General features: G+C 42.1%; 1 protein-coding gene across 2 annotated transcripts in view; it reads right to left on the minus strand.

The window, feature by feature from the left end:
- Positions 1 to 25,011, minus strand: part of ABTB2 (ankyrin repeat and BTB domain containing 2) — a 105,582-nt gene extending 80,571 nt beyond the window's left edge. The window contains exon 1 of one of the 2 annotated variants that reach the window (XM_075188307.1): positions 24,923 to 25,011. Coding sequence is in view for 1 of the 2 variants with exons in the window: in XM_075188306.1 (XP_075044407.1) it covers positions 19,159 to 20,017 (859 nt within the window). In the remaining variant the exon portion in view is untranslated. Of the gene's footprint in view, positions 1 to 19,158; positions 20,418 to 24,922 lie in introns of those variants that run through there. The other variant, XM_075188306.1, reaches the window with a different exon arrangement.
- Between the last annotated feature and the right edge of the window lie 227 nt (positions 25,012 to 25,238).

A 25,238-nucleotide genomic window follows, 5' to 3' on the forward strand; every position in this document is an offset into this window, starting at 1 on the left:
CACTCAGTTACTGGCTTTTATTTGCACTCATTTGCTTTAAGATTTCTATACAAATTTGCCTTGTGTTTAAATCCACCAACCTGTAAGACAGTTGCCCAAGACAAAGTTACTCAGCGCTGGCATTCTGCCTAGTTAAGGTTTGGAATGACGGTTACTCTTGTAGCCTCTTTTCAAAGCAATAAAACCATTTTTAAACAACAGAAATTATGGACAGAGAAGAGCTTGTCTGCACAATACCCTCTTTTCATTCATCTTGTCCAGATATTGTTGTATCGAGCTGGCTGAGAACTGTAAGAATTTGTATAATCACCAATTCTACAGGAGGATGAGACTCTTAAGGACTGCTGGCAGTGGGAAGCGCTCGGAGAATGAAAGCAATTATCTCAATATTAACAGACCAGGCTGCCGGCTAAATACTATCACAGTAGTGTAAATTAGGAACAATAATGATGTCCTCTAGAGTGAGAAGCTGAGTTGCTCAAAAGATTTATGTGAAGGCTTATGAAAACCAAGCGCACTTCCTATGTACTTAGGCATAAAAACAGCAAATGTAAAAAAAAATAATGGATTACTACAAATAAAACAAAATTATACCTAGGAGCAAAGCAAAGCGAATAAAAATAAAAAAAGATTTTGCACCTTGGCAAAACTGTGTAACACTACAGACAGGTGGGTGGGGGGAAAAATTTAAAATGTGTGAACAGATTTAAAGTTGAGAGGGGACGTGTCCTAGCACAACTCTAATTCTGCCAGTATTTGTGCGCTACATTCAAAAGCAGCAAGAATTTTCTGTGCATGCAAAAAAATTAAATGTATTTGCATCCCTTCCACTGCAACATGGCTGCCTGCGTGGCAAGCGATGAGTCACTTTCAGTGGTACATTTAAAATAGGAGCAAAATCCTTGCCTCAGCAGCCTTCACTACTTGTTGAGGCCAATCCCACAATGAACAGCAACTGATTTAGAGATCATTCCAAGTCGGGATTTCCACGGAAATAATGTTACCGACCGCTTCTAAGCAGTGAAGGGGTTAATCTGTTCTAGTGTTGAACATATGGCCCAGATTCCCCAGCCAGATCCCTCCTGCAGGGAAGGTGTTCAGAGGAAGTCTCTATCCCAATTAGGTTTAAGGGAGTCAGATGGTCGTTTGAACTCTCCAAACCTCCCAAACTTTACACTGAAGCAAAAGAACAACCAATGACCGGACATCTGTTTCTGAGTATTCTGGAAGAGTGACCAGGACTCAGGATTACAAGCTGAAGTTTCACTTTTTGTATTTTGACATTCCATATCCAGAGCTTTTGGGGGCCACATGTAAGCACTAAATACGCCCCATGTGAACAGATATGGGGTGTGTATTGCGCTTGCAAATGGCCCCCAAAAGATCCGGTTATGAAATTTTAAAATACAAATCGTGTACCTCAAGAGAAATGAAAACCCAGTTTATCATGCGGTGCAGAGTCTGTTCCGCACAGGGAATGGACTATATGTGAGGGGTCTGCTGTCAGCATGTGGAAGTGAAAGTCTGACGAGAGCTCGGTCTTCCTTCTTTCCGGTTCCTCCAAGAAAGGTAAGGATCATCATCATCATCATCATTTTTATTTATATAGCGCCACTGATTCCGCAGCGCTGTACAGAGAACTCCTTCACATCAGTCCCTGCCCCGTTGGAGCTTACAGACTAAATTCCCTAATATAGACACACATTCACACACAGACACAGACAGACAGAGAGGGAGAGACTAGGGTCAATTTTTTTTTTGATAGCTGCCAATTAACCTACTAGTATGTTTTTGGAGTGTGGGAGGAAACTGGAGCACTCGGAGGAAACCCACGCAAACACGGGGAGAACATACAGACTCCACACAGATAAGGCCATGGTCAGGAATCAAACTCATGACCCCAGTGCTGTGAGGCAGAAGTGCTAACCACTAGGCCACTGTGCTGCCCATGATAAACTTTTTGCATCCTACATTATATTATGTTATGGGACCAATTCGATTTGACGTGATAAATGGAGATTTTTAGGCAGGTTAAACTATAGCTCCATTCACACCCAATATTCCACTCATCGTGACCATATTACCCCCAACTCAAAGTAGGCGCCTGCTTGCCGGACTTTGCTCAAAAAGAAAAAGGCACAGAATTTTTTTTTTATTTTTTTTTTAAAGAATAAGAAAATTAATTTTAAGATATATCATTCAGGTGAAGAATAATTTTGGTAGTGTGAAAGCGCTTCAAATACACTAAAACCCCCCAAACCCCCCCCCCAAAAAAAACCCCTCCATCTAAATGTAGCCTAAAACTCATCGAGAAAGTACAAAAGAGAATAGCCACCTGGACTCGATAACATAGAAAGCTCGGAGACGCTTTCTGAAGGGCAACATGACCGACCAAGCCAGTGCAGGCTAACCTGTGACACTCCAGGTGTCGTGAAACTACAAGTCCCAGCATGCTTTGCCAATGTATAGCAGCTTATCACCGGAAGGCTATGCTGGGACTTGTAGTTTCACAACACCTGGAGTGTCACAGGTTAGCCAACACTGGACTAAGCTCTGGCTATGAAGGTGGGTTGTAGTGTTTAAAATGTGAGGTTCTGGCTTAACAGGAGCGGAGGAATCCAGTCCAAGCTACCTGTTGTTGGGTTACCCTGAAGAGCGAAACAGACTGCGGCGATGAGGGAGTGTCGGTTCCACGTACCGGTGAGTACTGTACTTGGACAGGCTGTCTCATAGTTTCAGGTATAGTGCAGCCCCAAATGGCACGGAGGGAGAACCCAGCACCGTGGGTTGCTACCTGCTATGGCAGTGATGGCTAATCTGTGACACTCCAGGTGTTGTGAAACTACAAGCCCCAGCATGCTTTGCCAGTAGATAACTAGCCGACAGCTGGCAGAGCATGCTGGGACTTGTAGTTTCGCAACACCTGACGTGTCACTGTGCTCCTCTCAAAGTAATTTGGGCATTTTGTCAACTGGGGGATCCCCGTAACGTGGGCGATTGCTAACCGTCCCGCTGGGCTCTCCTCAAGCCTTCTGGGCATGCCTAGGCTTGGTACGCAGGTTAGTTGCCAACACTAGACGTGACTAGTTTCCATCCATTTATGTTCATTTCTTTAATAAAATTTGTATATTTGAGAATTTTGGATTAGTGTATGTTTTCTGGGAAGGTGTAGAGGAGCATTGGAAGGGTATGCTTAAGCTCCACCAAGGTAAAATTAAATATCATACTGGTAACAGAACAGTGCCGTCATTGATTATCTTACAAACCAATACCAGAGATAATCTAATTTTACACACAAAATAAATTAAAAGCAAAAAAAATAATAATAATTTGCTTCCAAAAGAATTATTTAGTATAATCTAGTTTTATTAGGATGGAAGCTGGAAGCACTTGTAGCAATATACTAGGGGAACATACTGTGATAAAGACAAATGTTATAAATTTTGATTATTTACACAAAGGAACGGAAATCTGCGTCTGTTTAGTCTGTGCTGTGCAGCTGGTTTCTCCAGGGCAAACTGATGTTGGGTTTACAGGGGGTAATTAGGAAGTTATTAAATAAGATGCTTCTTGCTGCCATCTGTACCATGTAAAATTTAACTTTCCCACAACATGTCTCTGTTCAAAGCCAGAGGAAGAGTAGTGTGTAGACATGGAGGGGGTGATGTCATATTTTGGCTTGTCAGAATGTCTGTCTAATTCAATATATTTTATACACTGAGGGGCGCAGTTGAACGCATTTGTGCGCCAAACACACGTTGCAAAAAGACACTTGCAAAAAAAATGCACATAGAGATTTGACTAACAGTGTTCGTCGTAGAACCTAAAGTTACCCTATTTGTAAACAATGTGGTAATCATATAATGTAGCAATACGTAATATGTAATAATATAATGGTGCGTCATATATGCAAGAGAACAGAGTCGTCACAGTTACTAATCAATACGAAAGTCGACTATAATCAAATACAAATACCTCGATTGTTTTCCTCCTTAAAAATCAAACGGGGATCTTCTTTACTGCAGCGCGGAGAGGTCAATTGAGTAATACGAAGAGACCAGGTGCGACACACAATGTAGCATCCACACTAATGAAGCGTAGAGTCTATACACAATCAGAATCAGTCACCAATGGTCTTCAACGCAGTGTATGGCTGCACCAGTCCTGAAGCACTCGCAAGAGATCGCCTCCTAACAGACGTATCTGGGGACGCCTCCATGTCCAATTATGTCACATTTACGTAAACACAATCTTACTGTACTCCAACCACATTGCCCACCCAGTACTCCTCTCTAAACATAAGGGGGCGCTAGTGAACAATACGGAAGAGTCTGGATATGGATGCGCATTTTGTGTCTGTTTCCTCACTATGGATATCTTATAGATTGTAGGTTTGCAAGCAGGACCCACTTACCTCTCTGTCTGTATTACCCAGTATTGTGTATTACTGTGTTTGTCCCCAATTGTACAGAGCTACGAAATTTGCTGGCGCCATTTAAATAATTGTTGACGATGATGATATTTTCATCATCTATTTATATAGCGCAAACAATTGTGCAGCGCTTTACAAAGAATATCACATCAGTCCCTGCCCCCATTGCAGTTTACAGTCTTAGAGCACCTGGAGGAAACCCACGCAAACACGGGAAGAACATACAATTTCCACACAGATAAGGCCGTGGTCAGGAATCGAACTCATGACCCCAGTGCTGTGAGGCATAAGTGCTAACCACTGAGCCACCTTATCTTACGACCAACTCCAGATGAACCCCCTGTCTTAATTAGAAAGACAAGTGCAAATGATTACTAGCAAGTACATCGCGGATCTGCCTGGGACCTATCTCTTCTTCACCAGTGGACGGACCCCAGCTATACAACCGCAAAGATCCATTTAGATTTAGGGACACAGTCACACTTTACTTTGCGGTTGTAAATACTTGCACATACCTTTGTATGGTTTTAGATAAGAATTTCACATAAAACATGTCTTTTTGTTCATCGTTGCGAACACCAGAAAACACTTAAATGCTATTATACTGTATGTTGTTCAATCATAAAAAAAAAATATCTAGATATGCGAGAATAGAAATATTTAATAAAACAAAAATTATAAAAAAAAAATTGAATTAATAACCAGGGGCCTGATTCATTAAGGATCTTAACTTAAGAAACTTCTTATTTCAGTCTCCTAGACAAAACCATGTTACAATGCAAGGGGTGCAAATTAGTATTCTGTTTTGCACATAAATTAAATACTAACTGTTTTTTCATGTAGCACGCAAATACTTGATAGCTTATTTGTACACTAAAATTTAAAGTTGATATTTGTGTGCTACATGAAAAAACAGTCAGTATTTAACTTATGTGCAAAACAGAAAACTAGTTTGCACCCCTTGCATTGTAACATGGTTTTGTCTAGGAGACTGAAATAAGAAGTTTCTTAAGTTAAGATCCTTAATGAATCAGGCCCCAGGACATGATCAACTTTCAATCACAGACTAAAATTAGTGTACGTGTAAAATAAATACAATATAATATATATGGTACTGATATACTCGCTGACAAGTAGATGAGAGAATGGCAGCCTCCCAGAAAATCTAAATCAGGTTGTTAACTAAAAGCAGCAAATCTAGAACATGCTGCTAAATGAAAGCAGACTGGAGAGACGGAGACCTGATCCACATGGACACACAATACGGCTCAAGTACAAGGGAGCTTGAGAGCATTAATGTCATTAAACATCAGGATCTCTCAGCGAGGGGCGATGGGTCGGTGTCAAAAAGTCACTTGAAGCCTCCCTTGGTGGAACGGTGTTACAAGGAGTCTGTCGGACTTTGATGCACTTTTTGGTGTAGGACATTTACTATATATAGTTTAAATTTGAGGGTAAACGTGGTTAATGCAATTCAAACAGTACATGGACTGGTACCGTACGAGCAGCTTAATGTATAAGGAGATAGTCACACTCCTAGAATAGTCACTTCTACAAGGGATATTACAGTCAGCGCTCAGACTTATGCTTAATAATAGCCTTGTATGTAGTTATTATTAGCTACAAGAAACTAAATTCCCAGGTTATTGTTGCTTGGATACGGATTTCCCTCTTTGTTAAGCGCGGTCCTGTAGGTGTAGCGATCTCACCTTATGCTCGCCGGCGGTGATCCCTTAGTATGGGGAGCCGTGTGTGGTTTATGTTGTGATACGTGAACCCTTCTCCCATCAGGTTAAACTTACATTCATAAGGGATGAATAAAAGCCAAGATAGTATATGTATGTAGAGCTGCAATAGCAAGGTGTCAGTCTCTAGAGGTGCGTTCAATGCGTGGGCGAGACGCGTTTCGCCAATATATGGACTTTTCCAAAGAGCTGCTACTGCAGCTCTACATACGTATACTATCTTGGCTTTTAATCATCCTGTGTATCGTATAATCATTATATAAGTGGTCATAGAGCATAATATTGGGCATATCGAGTCCCATTACAAACACACCCAAAACACATACCATACGAGGCTACTATACAGTTTTCATACCCCAAACCAAAAACGGTCCCGCTTGATCCTTCTGTTGTTCCTCACTCCCCCCCACCTATAGAATACAATCTCTCACGGACAGATTCTTCTCTACCTTACGACTCATATCTAACCTCTATGCATCTACCACGTATGATGTCAATTTTTTTCCTGTGTGTCATGCGATTTGTTGTGTTAATTACATCCATGCATTTCTTATTCTGCTTTAGTTGTCGTTTACGTCAATTATGTCAGGCGCTACGGAGTCTGTGGCGCCATGCAAAGAAACGACGATAATGATAATATTTTATCATGTTCACGCCATCCTCCTACCACTGAGTTTAAAAAGAGAGAGGGTCTGAGAACAGGTTATAATCTAACACCCCCCCCCCCTCCTCATTATAACACACCTACTGGGAAGGCCATATACCAATCTGTATATCATTTTAAGCACAAGACTGATGTTTAAATTTGTATTGAAAATTGGGGAGAAAGTCTGCCTGGTAACGGACCTGATCTGTGACCAACACGTGGATGGAGACGAGACGGACTACATGGCTTCCATGTGACGCAGTGAGACGAGACCACACACACACAATGGGATTCATCATTAGATCACTACCACAGGCAACTATAAAAAAATCATGAGTGGAATGTCCGATAACAGAGAACACTAGCTTGCCGTCAGCTACAGAGTAAAAGTAAATACAATGTCAAACACGTTCTGTGAAGGTACAGGTCATCTCTATATATGAAGTAGCAATGTCATGTAATGCAACTTGTAGCTTAGGTCTAGTGTCCTCTGAGTCCCTGAGTTATAGTTTTAATAATCAGAGTATAATCGAAGCCGAAATTTCATTCCGTACATGTCACCCCATTCTACAGCATGGAAAGCATCCAGCCAATTCATAAATCAATGATCGTAATGTCAGGCAATGTGCTTTCAGCCACATGGCACATCTCCCCCCCCCCCCCCCCTCTTGAAAAGCCATCATCTATGTCAGGAAACAATGATGTATAGATTTAAAACCAAAATATACCCAGACCTCTACAGAAAGAGAATACACGTTGGTTCTGCAAACAAACAATAAGTGGATTATCATCACAGATGGTTGGATCATTGCATTACACAGTCATGTCAAAGAGGACGAGTCAGAGATATAAGCTCACAACAGAGCGAGTATTTGCAGAGGTCAGGGGCACATGATACCAAGGCTGAGTCAGCAATTGCCTAATAAAAGGCAAAGGCATTGTAGAAGCAATGACTCCATAGTCATCCGGATATGGGAACATCGTTCACTCACTTTTCTCCTCCTTCCCAACATAATGTGCCATGTTTAAAGGTCATAGCTGGCCCAGCTCCTCTGTTTGTGCAGGTGTTTGAAGAGCTGGAACGTTCGTAAAAGTTCTACAATGTTCATAGTAAGGTTTGGAGTGGTCATGGGTGACTAAAGCAGGATTTTAAAAAAATACACAGAAAATTGGTTATTGGAGGCAAGGCTAGTATACAGGTTTGTTTTCAACTTTACGACTAATGTGTTCGGCTGTGGAACACATTTCAAGTTGTGCGATGGCAAGAAAACGTAGAGGGACTTTATCTTTTGAGTACATACAGAGACAGATGCATCAAGCGGACTTCCCCCACATGGATATCATTCTTGCAAACCTTTGGAAAGTGAATTCCGGGAGATCCCAGGCAGGGGGCGTGGTTGGAGGGCGGGGCGCAGTCAATCGTGCCATTTTGGCCACACGCGGGGCCCAAAATGACGCAATTCACTGCCAATTGCGGCATTTTAATGAGCGAGTTGTCGTATGCGTGACACTTGCCTGCTCTCCCGGGAGGTGTACCCGAATTTCGGGAGTCTCCCGGAGTTGGCAAGTATGATGGATATTAATGCTCCCCCAATTATTGACACCGACCCATATACTGTAAGCTTGCGAGCAGGACCCTCTTACCTCTCTGTCAGGCTGTATTACCCAGTATTGTTTTATTACTGTTTGTTCCCAATTGTACAGCACTACGGAATTTGCTGGCGCTAATATATATATATATATATATATATATATATATATATATATATATATATATATATGACTATCTACAGATATCAACAAGATCACTAATAAAACACAGATGAGTCAAATCTGTGTTTTCTATAAAACTACCCTTTAAACATAGATGTTCTATGCCTTGTGTTAGTCCTGCAGGAACTAATTTAAGTTTTACAAAAGGCAATGTTTGAGACATAGATTTGGCTGGGACCCAGTGTTATTTTGTACCATTATAATTCAGAATTTTGATTAACATTTTGTATTAGATTATTTGTGTATTTGTAAACCTGTTTCTTCCTCCTTGTTTGTAGGTTATTGCACCCAGTGACTACCAGCAGCTATTGTGTAGGGCAGTGTTGGCTAACCTGTGACACGCCAGGTGTTGTGAAACTACAAGTCCCAGCATGCTTTGCCAATATATAGCAGCTTATTGCTGGAAGGGTATGCTGGGACCTGTAGTCTCACAACACCTGGAGTGTCACAGGTTAGCCAACACTGTAGAAGTAGAAGTTACTCTGCAGGAAACACAGACATGAAGGGGTACAGGTGAGGTACTCCTGGTCACAGGCTCAGGAACAGAGACTTCTTTCTCTTATTCCTCCCTTGCTGAGGATTTTTTTCCCCAACTTTAAACTTGAACAGTTCGCCTGGTGTGTGTGTGTGTGTGTGTGTGTGTGTATGTTGGACCTAGTCCCGTCCCGCCATGATTTCCTGTCTGGGTCTAGATCCCATGGTAAGAGCGGAGATTTGGCAGAAGATGCTTTGCAAGGAGCTTACTGCCAGATCAGGGATGTCAGAGAGCGATTGTAAGATAAGCGAGATACTATGAGAGACGCTCCCTGGTGTAATCATGGTACGGCATCAGAATTACATGGACAGAAAAATATTGAAATCACTTTAGTGAAACAAAATATAAAAAAAAAAAAAAAGAAAAAAAAAAGTGTGTTGTGTAAATCACCAAAAGTCTTAGTAAAGTAATACCTTTATTAACCAGAAATAACTGCAAGCTTTTGGGGCCAGATTTACTAAACTGTGACTTTGAAAAAATGGAGATATTGCCTATAGCAACCAATCAGATTCTAGCTGTCATTTTGTAGAATGTACTAAATAAATGACAGCTAGAATCTGATTGGTTGCTATAGGCAACATCTCCACTTTTTCCAACCCACAGCTTGATAACTTGACCCCAAGGAGTCGGTCAGTCTTTCAGGATGGCCGGTCCTCTTCAGTAGGAAAGGAGCAATTTCCCCTCAGTCGGCTCTCACCTGTACGACTCCTACAGAACACAGCAGAAGTGATGGTTTATTATACTAATTCTCCTCCCGAGTTCCTCTAAGTGCAGAAAACTTATTTTCCATACATCAGAACACGCACGATGTCCCCAGAGACGGGCACACTATGCTAAGGTCATTAAGCCGGACTGCAAGATTCACTTCTTTCAAGCTACTGAACTAATTTGTCAAAACAAAGCCCCTTTAATTCAATGCAGGCCTACCAGCCTCTGTAGCGGGAGAGCCACACGCCCAGTCTCCAGGCCCGCTAAGGGCCATAATACACAGCTGTACAGAGTGCCCCAGCTTCATGCATGATTAGCAGAACAGTAACACAAACTAGAAGTCTGTGCTCTCTGTCACCTGCCTGCTACACTACATTCCTCACCTGCAATTAATGCGGATTACAATGAGATACTCGCAGGAAGGGGCGATAACGCAGCCTGGACACACTCCAGCCAGAGAACGTGGAAAATCAGGAACTATTTTTATTAAATCCACAACATAAGCAGAATTGTAAAAAGGAGTCTCCAGGGTCCTTTACAGCCATGATCCAGCCCACTAAGGGCTAAATAAGAGTAAGGGAGCCGTTTGGTCTCCAGATTAAGTTAGTAGTTGCACAATATCTGGATATACACAGGTTTAACTTTGCATTAAGGGGTGGAAGTAGTAATTAAAGGGAAGCACTTCCTTTATTCTTGCTGGTATAGGATTATTCTGCAGGGAGAAGTTTAAATCTCTGTACATAGAATTTTACAGGAACACCTTGCCCGCTAAGCTAACAATCTAATTCTGGGGAACAAGGTAAGAAAGTAATTAGTTTTAAATCTCTTATTAACATGACTAAAAATGTATATACGGCTTACATGGACCACTTCTCTATAGAGACCAATGTAACAGTTCCCCCAGTGACCAAAACGGTCATGCAAATGGTATAAGCTTGTTTTTTAGGTTACTCAATATCTTTGAAACAAGCATATCTCAGATCAGGGAATATCCTTCTCGAAGGGGCATACAGAACGCGTTCCAAAATAAAAAAGCAATCTTATGGTGTACTGTCCCTTCGCTCACTACAATACCTTGTGAGAAAGTGAAATATTGCAGAAGGCCATTCACAAAGCGCAGTACAAAGGCTCTATACATGAATGCTTCATATCAAAAGATCTAAGAACATCTAACAGAATTTTGCAAATGATTGAAGTCCCGAAAAGTGCATCAAAATAAAACAAATTATTTTGAATCTTGCCGTTCACACGTCTGTATTCTAAATACTTTAAATTTGAGTTCAAACGCAGAGTGTTGTATTTTGCATGCATCAATTAATATTTTTACTTCTGCATACTGAACCATTTGGTAAAAGCCTGTGCTCTCCTCTTGCCTGAAAGCCACCAACCTGGATTTTTATCTAATAAAGCTCCTGCTTACAAAGATCAGACAAGATGATGGATGAGCCTTGAAATCTTGTGTTGCTTGTTCCCCAGATATTTACAGTATGTAGGCAGAGATTCTGCAAGGTCCTAATACCTGCCACATTGGCTGCGCTTCTTGTCCTGTTGTACAGGGGACAATGGCACTATAACCAGGCAAGACGTGATACTGCCAGGCTGTAATCCCATTACACTGGCCTGAGAAGAGGTTGATTACAGTTGACACTAGAGAGGTGCATAGCAATAACTACATGACATATGGCAACTCTGCAAATATATGTCAAAGATGTCACACAGAATTTAGGGGATGGGTAACATTATTATTGAGATCAGTAACACATTATGCAAATGCATTTAAAACAGCATCTTCAAATTGCATGTCAGCTGCTATAAGCATTAATTTATTTACACTCTGTAGTTTGTATTCTAATTAAGAGAATAGCAAAGCATGCACTATATGATTATTGTATATAATGGCCATGGGTCCTCTTTAATGATGTTATTTTTGGGTATTTTGTGGAAGTTCCAGTACAACAGGCCGGGTTCTTACACACACAGTGGGTGATCCCCTTTACTTTGCCTCCTCTACTAATTTTTCAGGTAACACCACCTTTACTTATCGCCAGGTAATCTCTCTTTAACAAACGTGCATTTGAATATTGTCATTATAGAACACCCCTTATATAAGGCTTGCTTAATGAGGGGGCACCAATTCTGAGCCTTTATTTTTGCGCCTAGAAATAAGAGTGTTAGTGGGGAGGGGGCGATTCAATTAGCCACGAGGTGCCGCTGGACATCACCGGTTGCACACGTTGACGGCTAGTACGGCCCAGAATGTCCGCTCGTTTTCTCCTCATCTCTGTGGGAGGGGAAGGAAAATGAGCAGAGATCTGAGTAAAAACTCAGACACGATGCGTCTCCGCGGACTGTTCCGGAGAAACACTGCGTCACCTTGCGCCAAATCAAATTCCACCCTTAACCACAATAAATGCATTTGTTGACCATAGACTTGTTGACATATTAGCTCAGCCTAAGTATACACACAGGAGACGGCTGCCACACTGTCTAGATTAGCATCTGATCCATCAGCTGGTAATACCAGAGTCTGTGGTGTTTACCACGGTAAGTCCAACAGCTTGATGTACCTCGACGGTCAACGTGAATGTAAACTAGAGGTCGGTGACCTTTCAGCTTCATCATGAGCACAGACTTCCTCCTCCTCTCCATATCACTTAAGCTTAAGATGCAATTGTAGCCACCACAATATGTTTTAGTTGGCAGCTCACTCTGGCTGCTTTACTGTGAATGCAAGCTTTGAGTGTCAGGAAGACCATTAGTCCAGTAGATATAATATTCAAAGTATTGATCGATTATTTGACAAAGCGATTTGTGTTGCTACATCAGGTTCGATTCCGATCACTGTGGAGTTTGTATGTATGAATGTTCTCCCCGTATTCATGCTCACATGGTCCTAAGGCACGGTGATAAATTAACTGGTTTATGAAATAAATGTCAGTAGAGGAGAGAAACTAGACCGCGAGCTCCGCAGACGCTGGGACTGATGCACCTGAAACCATAAAGGATCTTCTGGGTCAATGAACTTATATTACTTACCAGACTTCATTCATTAAGGAGCAAATTTAATTAGCCACAAAGTGCCTTTGGAATGGTTTCCAGGAAAAATGAGCGGATATTTATACCGCAGTAGCGGTAAAATCGTGCAGGTACGACTTAGGAACATTGCGGCTAACTGAATCTGCCCCTAAATGTACAAAGCAAATCAATAAAGACCCCAGCAAACCATTTTTGCTTTGCAACAGAAATCAGATTAACAAAGTGTGCTTTCTGTCCTCACAAAACAAGTGCAAAAGTCTTTATGGATTTTTAAACTGTGCTGTAAAAATGTAACAATGGGAGCAGTATAATTTGTGGTCATATTTTGGTAAGATATTTCCTCCTGATAGGAATCCCTGGGACCTGCAACCTTGGCAGAGATTCCACCGGACTCCAATCTAAAAATGGGACACCAAGGATAATGAGGTCAGCTCCCTCTGACTCACGCCTTTCTGTGGCCTTGGGCAGAAAGATTGCTGCTAACCAGATGTAGAAAATAAAATCTCTCACAGAACGATCCAGAGGATTTAATCACTGAAAAGGGAAAAGGAACAAACCGCAGAAAGTTCCCTGCGGCAACTTCTCATAAACGCGACCAAAAAACAGAGACAAAAAAATAAAACACACAGAACCTTACGTACACAGAGAGGACAAATATATCACGGACTGACGAGAACATCCTCACAGTGTCAGAAACCAATTAGAGTTTTGTAGATATTGGTGTTCTAAAATGGAACAGTGGAGGTGTTTCCCATAGCAACTAATCAGAGCTTTGCTATCATTTTCTGACAAGTACTAGCTAAAGGACAGCTAGAATCTGATTGGTTGCTATAGGCAACACCTCCACTTTTCCTTTTTAAAAGCTTCAGTGAATCAAGCCCCAAGTCTCATAACCAGATAGTGCTGGCCAGCAAATCTCCAGCACTTGTCCACCAATAAGAGCTGGGAAATTTGAACCAGATTGTTGGACCAACCAATTCATGGAAAATCCAGCGAGTGACAATTAACAATGGCTGTACAACCTGCACCACCAACCAAAAGAATATAATAGTCACATTACATCTGTACAATAAAACTGTAATAGTCTTGTAAATCTACTGAAAACAGTTGGGTTAATTTGGGACATTGCAATCTATAGGATCCCCAGCACAATGACTACCAAGTCTAAAAACACAAACAGATCTTAATATGTTGTAATGGGAACAGTAATAATAAAATAAAAATAATTTTAAACCTCTACATGCAACAATACAAATATAAATTAAAAACAAAAACAAACAATTACTGATGTGAATGACTAAATATACTCTGTAAAGGACATCAGGCGCTATATAAATAATGATCCATAATGATAACCATAATGATTTATAGTTCCATGCCATGATGTATCCATGATGTATATTTATACTATTGCTTAATGTTTTACATGTCTTGTATTCTACTGACTGTATTATCTATTATCAGTTGATAAAGATAAATATTACCATATTAGGACATTTCATCATTATTTCAATACTTAGGTCTAGCGCAGAATATTATTATATAATTGTACTATCTCAGGTTAGACTATCCTGATATTCCGCTGCTTTCACCTATCTACATCCGTAGTGCGCTTCCCCCGTTCTGCTATATAAATAAAGATTAATAATAAATAAACATTTTGCACTAGAGGAGAAAACACTGGTGCTGGAATTTAAATAAATAAATAAAATAGACTAATCATAATATGATATTATCATCCAAGAGGCAGATCCCGCAAGCTGGCTTCCGTTTCACAATGGCCGGAGTGTGGCTTTACGTTCCAGCTCAGAGGATCGTCAGTTCACATAACAACAACTAATTGCTTTCATATATTTCAAGTGGGGCTTTGGAAAACGTTCAGCCAACGCCCTGCTGGGGTTTTAAACATCTGGATTGAAGATCCAGCGTAACCAGCGCTTTCAGAAGCACAGAGCTGCCACTGCTGCAATGTAAATAATTAGCAGGACTAGAACAGCCTCCTGGAACACATACTAGGTTGTGGAGGTGTTGAAATACATCAAAAGAACGAACCAAACACAAAACAGTGAAACAAAATAACTTAAAGAGTCATTGAACGTGTAACCGCTACCCCTGTCACCAAACCCATATATTTCCTTTACATCATGGTTTTATATAGTAAACTATACCTTTAAATATACATATAAATGTAATTATATTCTATTTTGTAACCCCTAACAAAAAATGAAAAAAAGCCCATAAAAGTTTTGCTGCTAACAAAAGGGTCATTGATCAAAAAATTGAGCACAAGGTAGTGTAACCGATCTGGTGCATGAACGGTGGCTTATTGGAATGTGGCTTAATTTGCATAGAGATCAGTAATACTTATAACTCCAGCATTCCAGGGGGGGGGATATCTCCAACTCCTAATAGTCCCAATTTTTCTGGCACAATCACAATTTTTGTACCCCGAAACAGCAGAAGCCTACTGGAAACAAGGCATGCCTTTAACAAATGGTTATTTGGGTCTAAATTTGTCCCAATTTCTTCCAGGAGATGTTGAGTGGTATTAGAAGTCAGCCCAGTAAATTAATGTATAAAAGATAGATATTTCGGTATTCTTACGGATGTAGTTTGACCCACAATTTCAACTTTTGCCGTCTGTGCTGCCATCATGGTAACTGGACAATACTGCGTTTTATGGACTACGAACAAGGGAGGTTCTAAGATAATGTTCCAAGATGCATATCTTGATTACTATGTTTCTGCCAACAGGCAGGGGTGCGTCTAACCATTCTGTAGCGGCAATAAAACAGTGCAAGAAGAAGAAAGACCCAAGATACTAACAGGGATCCTGCAATCTACCTGTAGACTGACCTTTTGTCTACATCTGATCTAGAGTGCCGCGGTTAGAGTGACGCGGTTAGAGTGACGCGGTTATGTAAACCACACCATTCCTTTCATCTTAGCAGCCATCCCTACACAAGACCTTTAAATACCTTCGAAGAACTTCTCATCAGCCAGAGTTTCTGCCTGTACCCCTTATGGAGGCCACTCAAGGTACAATCCAGTCTTTGGGGCACATTTATCAATCACTGCATAAGGATTGAAAACTATTTTTCATTTTATCGCATTGATAAGGATTGAACTATTTCTCATATTCGATTTCGACAGAGAAGACAGGAGGAGAGCGAATGCCTAGTACAGCGACCTGACAAAAAAACCTACTTACCAGGATGCCGATGACTTCATGGAACGACTCGCTGTGTTGGCGACTGTGCAAGATGACGTCATCACTAACCGCGACTTGTCTTAAAGCGGCGATGGACGGACCCATCTGTCATTGATGTAATGTAAGTATTATTTTAGGGATTAGGGGTATTAGGGTTAGAAGTTAAGGTTAGGGTTGACCCTAACCTCTAAAATAATACTTACATTACAACAATGGCAGCGGGGTTTGTCCATCGGCGCTTTAAGACAAGTCGCGGTTATTGATGGCGTCATCTTGCACAGTCGCCAACACAGCGAGTTGTCCCATGAAGGCATCTGCATCCTGGTAAGTATTGTTTTTCAGGTCGCTCTACTATGTATTCGGTGTCCTCCTGTCGTCTTCTTCTTTGTCAGGGTAGTCCGTTCCGTTAAACTGACGACCACCGCTTTACACAGTGTCTTCATACTGCGCTCGTGTCTGGATTTCTTCATCCCTTCTTCGTTCCTTCTTACAGTGCCTGTGCGCATGCGCCGATTGAAATTCTTGGGCCTGCGCACAGGAACCCTCCAGTAGTCCGTGAGACGGGACAGCACAGCAGACTAGTTCGTGACAGGGAGGGATCACGCGATCCATCCGCACATGCGCTGTCCAGCTCTGCTCTTCGGAGCAGAGCTGGGCATAAATGAAAAGTGAAGAGAAGATGATGGCATACATTAACATAACAAGTGTCCGAAGAGATCTCTTTTTCGGAACTTGCTAGATTGCGGTAGGGAGCAGTCAATGAAATAGAATGCAAAGCAGCAGATAACCACGATATCTGCTGTGAAGCAACAATCATACATTTGAATGATCCTCCAAATTTTGGCTGAAACACGGCAAGTGTCCTTTGGGGAGATTACACTAGTTGATAAATAGGCCCCTTTGGGCGAGATCGGTGGTCTGGTCACGGGCTTTGGTCAGCGGTCCTGCCTTTGTGATCAAATGCAAAATAGATTTTCCAGCCTACCTGGTCAAAATACAGTTCTATCGGAACCACACACACACACACACACACACACACACACACACACACACACACACACACACACACACGTCAATTCAGTCATAAACTACCAAACTGGTCAACTGGATTTCACCATGTGGATGACTTTACTATTAGCACCCTAGCTAACAAACTTCCCATTGGCTTATGAAAGAACATATACTAACTTACTTTCTCCATACTTAGGCACGGGATATATTTTTCTCTTGCCTATGCAAACTGGAGGCAATAATTTTTGTGCATTGAGCCAAAAGTGCATTGAGATGCTTCACGGTCATGAATGGCCAATAGCTTCCTCCGCTTTGTGTACACAATAGGTAACTTTAAGAAGCAGTTAACAAAGTCTAGATGTTTATCTAGGCTGAAAATAAAGTTATTTCACACCAAGGGGATACATAAATAATCTTCACACACGGTACAGATCTGCAAACACGTTATACACCGGGCAGGTGACTCCTCCAGAAACAATGAAATGAAAAATAAGAACACTGATCAACTTATCCTACAAAACACCCCTGGGACCCTCTTTTTTCAGGTCTGTTAGTAAAGTCTAAAGCTGTTAATATATGCAAACCGTTAGGCATACAACAGAGTGCCAAAACTGGTCTAAGAGCCAGAGTCACCATATGTCACACACACAATGCAATGTGTCCCCATTACTAAAGCGAGTCCCAAGTCACCTCTACTCCTGATCAAGCTCCGACATTTGCATACATCAATATTCAAAAGCGCACACTGTGTCTGGAGACTCCGATAATAACATTTATTGGAGAGGGGTGACAATGGGCTGTTCTATAATAACATGCAAGACCGAAAATGAATTCATTCTCATTTACGTACAGTATAAAGCGCCAGAGATATCACGTTCATTATGATAGACAGACTGGATGTGACAAGTGGGGATTTATAATAGAAGACCATTCACGGTGAGAACACATGCACAGGAATTAGGTGACAGGAGGGCAGAGTCGTCCCACAGCTTCTGAATATGCAACGGATGGTGCCTTATTCTTAGGAGTCACTTTCTGAGACGACAATAAGACCTTTCTCTAGCCCTTGAATAGGTTAATGTGACAAATAGAGAGAGTATATTTACTAAACTGCAAGTTTGAAAAAGTGGAGATGTTGCCTATAGCAACCAATCAGATTCTAGTTATCATTTATTTAGTACATTCTACAAAATGACAGCTAGAATCTGATTGGTTGCTATAGGCAACATCTCCACTTTTTCAAACCTGCAGTTTAGTAAATATACCCCATAGATTTGGATGACTGGTTTCTTAAAACAACACCATTTTGTTCTGACTAAGGACATGACCAGCTAACAAGGCTTTCCTTTAAACTGTGTACTTTAAAAAGGGATAAAATGTAGTAAATTAATTTGCTGGAAAAATCAGAATTTGGAGTCAACAGGTTGACGTCTGGTGTCGTATGTAAAGAGTCCAACTGATGTTTAATGTGGGATCCCAAGCTCCCTTTTCACGAAACTTCTGTCTACTTCAATATTAATTATATTTTAATAGACTATAGTTATACACGTTTAATGCATATACTAGTTTGGATTCTTAATTTATCCGCTAGTAAAAATTAACCCGAAAGAGGACCAATTGTTCATTATATTAAATCCTCATTTCTACATTAACATCTTAAGAGCAGAAGAAATGCAATGGAATTACCCATACAAGGTTAAGTTTTAAAACTGCAATTACATTTAGAAAATGCAACAATTCAATACAAGACATGGATAACACTGCATAGCAGAATAAAAGAACGGTTCTAGTTCCAAAACGTGTTCTCCGCTGATGTTGTAGCTTAGTAGTATATACCGGATAACAGATACATACTAATGGAATGAGTGACATATCCCCCACCTCTCCATATACACAAGTCCCACAGTTATCTAAACAACTCACACTAGCAGACTCAGCCAGTATAAGTGTCCATGTGTAGAAGTAAATCACTGGCACGGCAGTGACATATAGCTTCCCGGCTCCACATAACTACTACAGGTTATTAATAGAGGAGGCACAAGATTTAAGTTTGTGTCTTACCATTGGCATTCTTCCCACAGATTAAGTGCTCGTACGGCTGCAGGACCCCCCACAGCTCAGCATCGTTGCTAATGGCCATTTCTAAGGCATCTAGAGAGATTTCTGCCCCATCAGTTCCTTGACTGGCAAGAACGCGGTTCCTTATGTCCTCCAACAGGTTCTCCATGCAGGATGTCAGGCATATGGCCGCATACTCGTGAATCCGCACCGATATTCTGGTGTCCACCATCCACCTGAAGAACCTGCCCACCGACAAGGAGAGGCCGCAACGGGCGGACTTCCCCTGGCGTAGCCCATCCCCGGCGCTCATGCTGTAAAGGGACAGGGCTCGAACTGTGGCCACCGCACAGCTCTGCGAAAGCGCCCAGCTGAGAATGAGCTTCATGGCGCTTTGGATCTCGTAGCGGGTGCACTTGGCATGTAGGACGCTCAGGCGCTGGGCTTCCCTGGATATCCTTATGAGAGGTCTCCTCAGCAGAATAGACATTCTCCTGACGGCATCCTGAGAGAACTCCCACCTGCCACCATCTCCTTTACCTGTTCTCAGCAACTTCCCAATGTCCTCATCCGTCCATGGAAAGTCCTCTAGCTCGGGTAGCCTATGGCACCTGGAGAACATGTCCACCAGGTCAGGGTCCTCCGTCAGGGCACTGTTCATCGTGTCCCAGCTGCTGTTCCGGCTATTCATGGAACCCGAGTAATACCACCAATTCCCACGATGTTGAGACGATGCCAACGGTTGGGAGTTTGACTTTGACGAGGAGAGGCTGAGAGACCTGCTGGAGTCCTCTGCTCCATAGCCAGAGTCCAGCGTGAGGTCCTCCAAGGTCTTGAGAGTAGAACTATATATCCCAGCCATAGGTGCTGATAGGAATCCAAAGCAAGAGAGGGTACTGACAGCAATCCTTAATTTAATGGAACCTTCCTACACTGAGACACATCGCTCTCCTGAAAGATCTGGCAAAGTCTCAGTGTTTTATCTCCCATATTACTGAGAATGTTAAAAGATCCAAAAATCCAGCAACAGGATAATAAACAATCCTCCAGAGTGCAACAAAGAATGCACAACGTAACACTACAAATACCATATAGCAACTGCTGCCACCTTAACAAAAGAGCATTTATTGTGCAGCTTTCTGGGTAAAGTGCTAAAATAAATAGAAATCCAGATCCTCTAAAAAAAAAAAAGGTGAAAGAAAGATCCCACAGAGCAGAGAGCGGCTCCTGGCTCCCGACCTTCCCACTGGAAAAGCTTTCTGCAAACTTATTTCAACTAGCTGCCTGAAACACACAGGACTGTATGCTAATGTATGCCAGGGCTGCAGCCAATCAGGGTGTCCCGGGGGCGGAGCACTAGTGAAATGCAAGCAGCTCCAACCACAAATGCTCACATAGCTCAGGCTGAGCAGAGACCTTTGTCTATAATGTTATATATACCAAATATCTGTGCAGAGAGTTGCAGGATCTCCATGATCAGCTGCTTAGTTACACACAGAATTTATTAGGCAATGATTTCATCCTTACTCCTGGATTACATCACAAATGTAACATTTTACTCTTTGACTGTTACATGCTACTAATTAACCTACAAGGAACTGCAGAATATTCAACCCTTTAGAGCAGGGGTTCCCAAACTCTTGCAGTTCACGGCACCCTTAGAGTCTCCATCATTGTTTCAAGGCACCCCTCCAAAATAATTACCGAGCAGTCCCGTTTTAGAAGTAGTTGGGTCAAAAAAATACTTATACATATTTTTTTTCAATTATATTTCTGTCAAAGAATAATTTACAGGTAACTCACAATGCGCCCCCCCTTCACCTCCACGCACCCTGCGCCCCCTTCGCCTCCACGCACCCTGCGCCCCCCTTCGCCTCCACGCACTCTGCGCCTCCATTAGCACACATATGCACAGGGCCGTAACTAGGGCTGTGCGAGAGGAGAGGCCACAGTTTATGAATATTTTCGGTTACTATTGTAGGTTTGGGGGGGGGGGGGGGGGGGTAGCTTTCATTCTCGCCCCCGGTGCTAAAATTTGAGTTACATCTGTGTGTGGGTTTATTTATTTTGCATGTATTTTACAACAACAACAAACATAGTAAAAAGAAGATAACTCGCATCTTATTTCATTACCAAAAAATGTTGTTGTGCATTTTGTTGGATTACAAAAAAAAAAAAAAAAAAAAAATACAAATAAGGAAAAACAGTAACTTATTTGTATCATCCACCACTAGCCCTGGATCACACCTGTAAAACAATGTGTTCTGGAGTTTCAGGGCTGCGCTCTCATCTGCTCATCCCACAGTGGTCAGCTCCAAAATATTCTCAGCGCACATTACTAATACCTCCGCAGGGGCAAACGCAGGATTTGTAGAGGGGGGTTTACACACCACGCCGCCAGTGGGCGTGACCAGCATGCATGGGGGCGTGGCTATAATTTTAGACAGTGCTTGGCTGCTCTCCAACTCTTCCTATCCCCATAATATACACGGGCAATGCTGCGTGCACTACTGTTAGCTGCATGCAGCTCTCCCTTTTCAAGCAGAGCCGTGTGAAACGGGAGCAGGGTCCAGCCACCTCAATAATACAGTGCCCCAGGCTTGGAGGGGGTTTACAGGCACTAGGAAACCCCCCCTCGGTTTGCCTATGCTCCCAACTGTCCCAATTTACACTGAACAATCCCGGCTATCTGCGTCTCTCAGGTGGGAAGTTGGGAGGTATGTCCCAGTCACCGACGCTCTACCCTATAGAGCAGCAGTAAATTGGTGCATGCAATAATGAATTACATTTTTGAGGAGAGGGGTGCAGGGGGTGGCCTAGCGCCTGTTACCTGGCAATGTCCTCACGGAGACATGGTCCTGCCCCCTACTTTTACAATCTGTCCTGGTTAGAAGAGCCCCAATATTTGGAGGTATGCAATACTTCCCAAACAGCACAAGCACCGAGGGGTCCAGCTTAAGTCAAAAGCTCTGTAACGATTTCACCAACAACTGAAAGTCCCGATGAGCAGCCGATTAACGTGTACACACCTACATGATTTACCTTCAGATCTGTGATCTTCACGTCTCATAACCATCTGCTGAAAAGATTGTGACACTGTACAGATATCTGCCTACGCTGCTGGTCCTGAGTGCGTGCACACTGCCACATTTGCCCGGCATCGTTCCATTGTTGATCGCAATATTAAGGAAGTTTAGAAAAGCAAATCAACAGATAGGATGTGCTTTGGTAAAATAAAACATGATCGTCGGAGCGTACACGCTCTTGCAATATCTGATCAAACGGTGGCGAATCGTGTGATCTGCACAATAATTGCATAGATGTATAACTCGGCTTTAGGGCCACCAGAGAATCATTGACCTGTACAGTATCTGGGCCTGTTCTTGGCTATAAGTGGTCGATATTTGCTCAAAGAGTAGACCAGTGTTGGCAGACAGGTGGCTTCCTGACCTCAAGGCCACTATTCACTATAATAACATCTTACACGTACCAGCCAGCCATGAATTACTTTGATGTTCAGACAACATGACTAAAGAGCAGGGCAAAGGGGCACTCTTAATTAAGACTTTGCACCCTGAAGCTTCTCCGCTAGTATGAGTATAGCACTCTACCAGTATCAAGGGCCACAGAAAAATCCTTTACGTTCATATAGAGAATAATTATGTTGTGCAAGCATTTTATTTGCAGTTTTGTGTCCTTGTGACCCTGGGCCACACATGCTGGCTCTAGTAGGGGGGCTTATGGAAGTTCTGAGACCACCCACAGGTGACAAGTTGAGTTATACAAAGATTCCGCCCTAGAACACAAGTGAAAGTGCCGAGTGCAGACGCTTTATACGTATTAATCATCTGAGAAGGTGAAAGAGGAATTTTGCACTATATATAAATATATGTGTGACAGCAGCTGGAACAATGTCAGTAGTCTGGGTTGTGTGCTAAATACGGGACGTCTACTCCTATTATCTCTGTGTGTGTGAGACACCTAGGGTCGGTCTGGGCTACTGTGCACCCCCCGTGCAGTGCAAAGGCACCAGGCGGTGAGTTATAAGGGCCATGGGTCAGGGTGAGGAAGCACTTACTCAGCAAGTAATTATAGAAGGTGGAGCTCCTGGTCCCTAAACTAACAGGCCCACAAAATTCCACTTTATTTTTCAAGAAAGTCAAGAGGCTCAGCCCACCCAGTCGTGGACACGAGTGACATGAAAAGTCGGAGGCCCTAAGGTCATATCTTGTGATTGGTCCTCTCCCTCTGTGAGGGAAAGGACCAATCACAAACCACAATGACAAGATTGCGCGCTTGCGATCGGTCCCCCCACTCAAACGTCCCTCCCCTGTTTTTCAGCCAGGGCTGTGAGACGTTGGGAAGGGACCCAGGAAAATGTCTGCAAGTAGCAGCCCCCAGGGCTCCGGCTAGAGAGAGAGGCTGGTTAATAAAGGTTTTATATAGGTGGTAGTTCAGCTTTAAATATATTTTAACAGTTAACATTTCAGTTTACTAAATCCTTTCACCTTGCCTTCAATACTTATACATCAATGGTGAGCAGGCTTTATACTCAATAAGGAGGCTGCACGCCCCGGGGCGTGGGCCCTATACCAGACAGCACCCATCACCGTCAGATCCTGGTCACTACACACAGCGTTTAACGCGAACGCTGTGTACAACGGAGGAAGTGGCTGTACGTCAGTACAGTACCATTAATACTTATTACTTTACTCACAATCTACCAACAAGGGGGGGAATTACCATACCCTGGCTAAAGGGGAAAAAAATGTGAAAAATAAAATCTGTACCTTTGTTTTTTTAATCCGGTGTCAAAGTTAATACATTTCATTCTTATACTTGGGAACTAACGGATTAATTTTTTTTACGGTAATCTTATAGTGTATAATTGCATACTAAACTATAATAAAACTTTTTTTTTTAAAAGAAAATCTATTTCAATATTCAAGTAAAACATGCAAAGTGAAATCCATTATAGTATATTAATTAGGTAACAAACAAAAAAAAAAATGTCAGACTTATTTTGTCTGGATAAATGTTGGGATGTATGCTCTTCTGATCCCCATAATAATCAATGATCCCTTTTTAAATTTCTATTGTGTTGAACGGCAGCTCAGGCAGTAACAAGGGGGGCTCAGCGCCCACGTGAATATACCTTTCAGCAGTGGTTGCAAGTGACAACGCAGGTTCTACAATTACAGGTGCATCAAAGTTAATGTAGGAGCTGTTGATTCGCCTGTGTCTACGTAGGGTATTAAAAATGGGAGGACTCTGCTGACCTATCCCATCCCCAAATGCAAAGCTCAAGTACAAATATTTTTCCTAAGGAAATTAACTGGCACATTGAATAATTTTCATTTAACACAAATATAAATATTTTTACTTGAAATGCATATTTATATAACTAGATAGATGGTTTCAAAATATATAAACATTTACATGTTAAAATGTTTATTGCTTATTATTTTTATTTGTTTAAATCAACGCGAGGAGACTTATAACAATCTTGAATGTTTATGTATATGGCATATACAGCAAGACACATGTAATAACACCTCTGTGTGTAGCTGAAAGCACCTCAAGTCATATCATATTATATTATATTGTCACAGGTGAAATGCTAGTGCACCTGTGGAACTACAAGTACCAGCATGCCACAATAGCTGGAGAGCCACAAGTTGCTTATTACAGGTCTAGGTAAAGGAAGGTGCCATGGTCTACAGAACCCCCCTCCAATAGAAGAAAGCCATATATATAACCCCCTCACCTGCTGTCCCATTATTCCCTGTCTCCACATTGCTACCTCACAGGCTGGCTTCCTCCTTCTGCAGACTGAGCATGCTCTAGGAAAACATGGCTGCCTCCATCATGACTTCCTGACTGGCTGCTGAAGATCAGCTCCACCCACGCTGCACTGAAAGCCACTGATTGCAACCAGGAGCTTGAGAGCAATTAGCACCAATCTGCTCTATACTCAGCTGGTATCTGCTCTGGGTTATAGCTCAGCTGTAGGGACCCTCAGATGCTCATAGATTGTTGCAGAGAGTGAACTTTCTTTGGACTATTTACTCAAAAATCATTCA

This window comes from Mixophyes fleayi, chromosome 10 (assembly GCF_038048845.1).
Source record: "Mixophyes fleayi isolate aMixFle1 chromosome 10, aMixFle1.hap1, whole genome shotgun sequence".
Classification (NCBI taxonomy): domain Eukaryota; kingdom Metazoa; phylum Chordata; class Amphibia; order Anura; family Limnodynastidae; genus Mixophyes; species Mixophyes fleayi.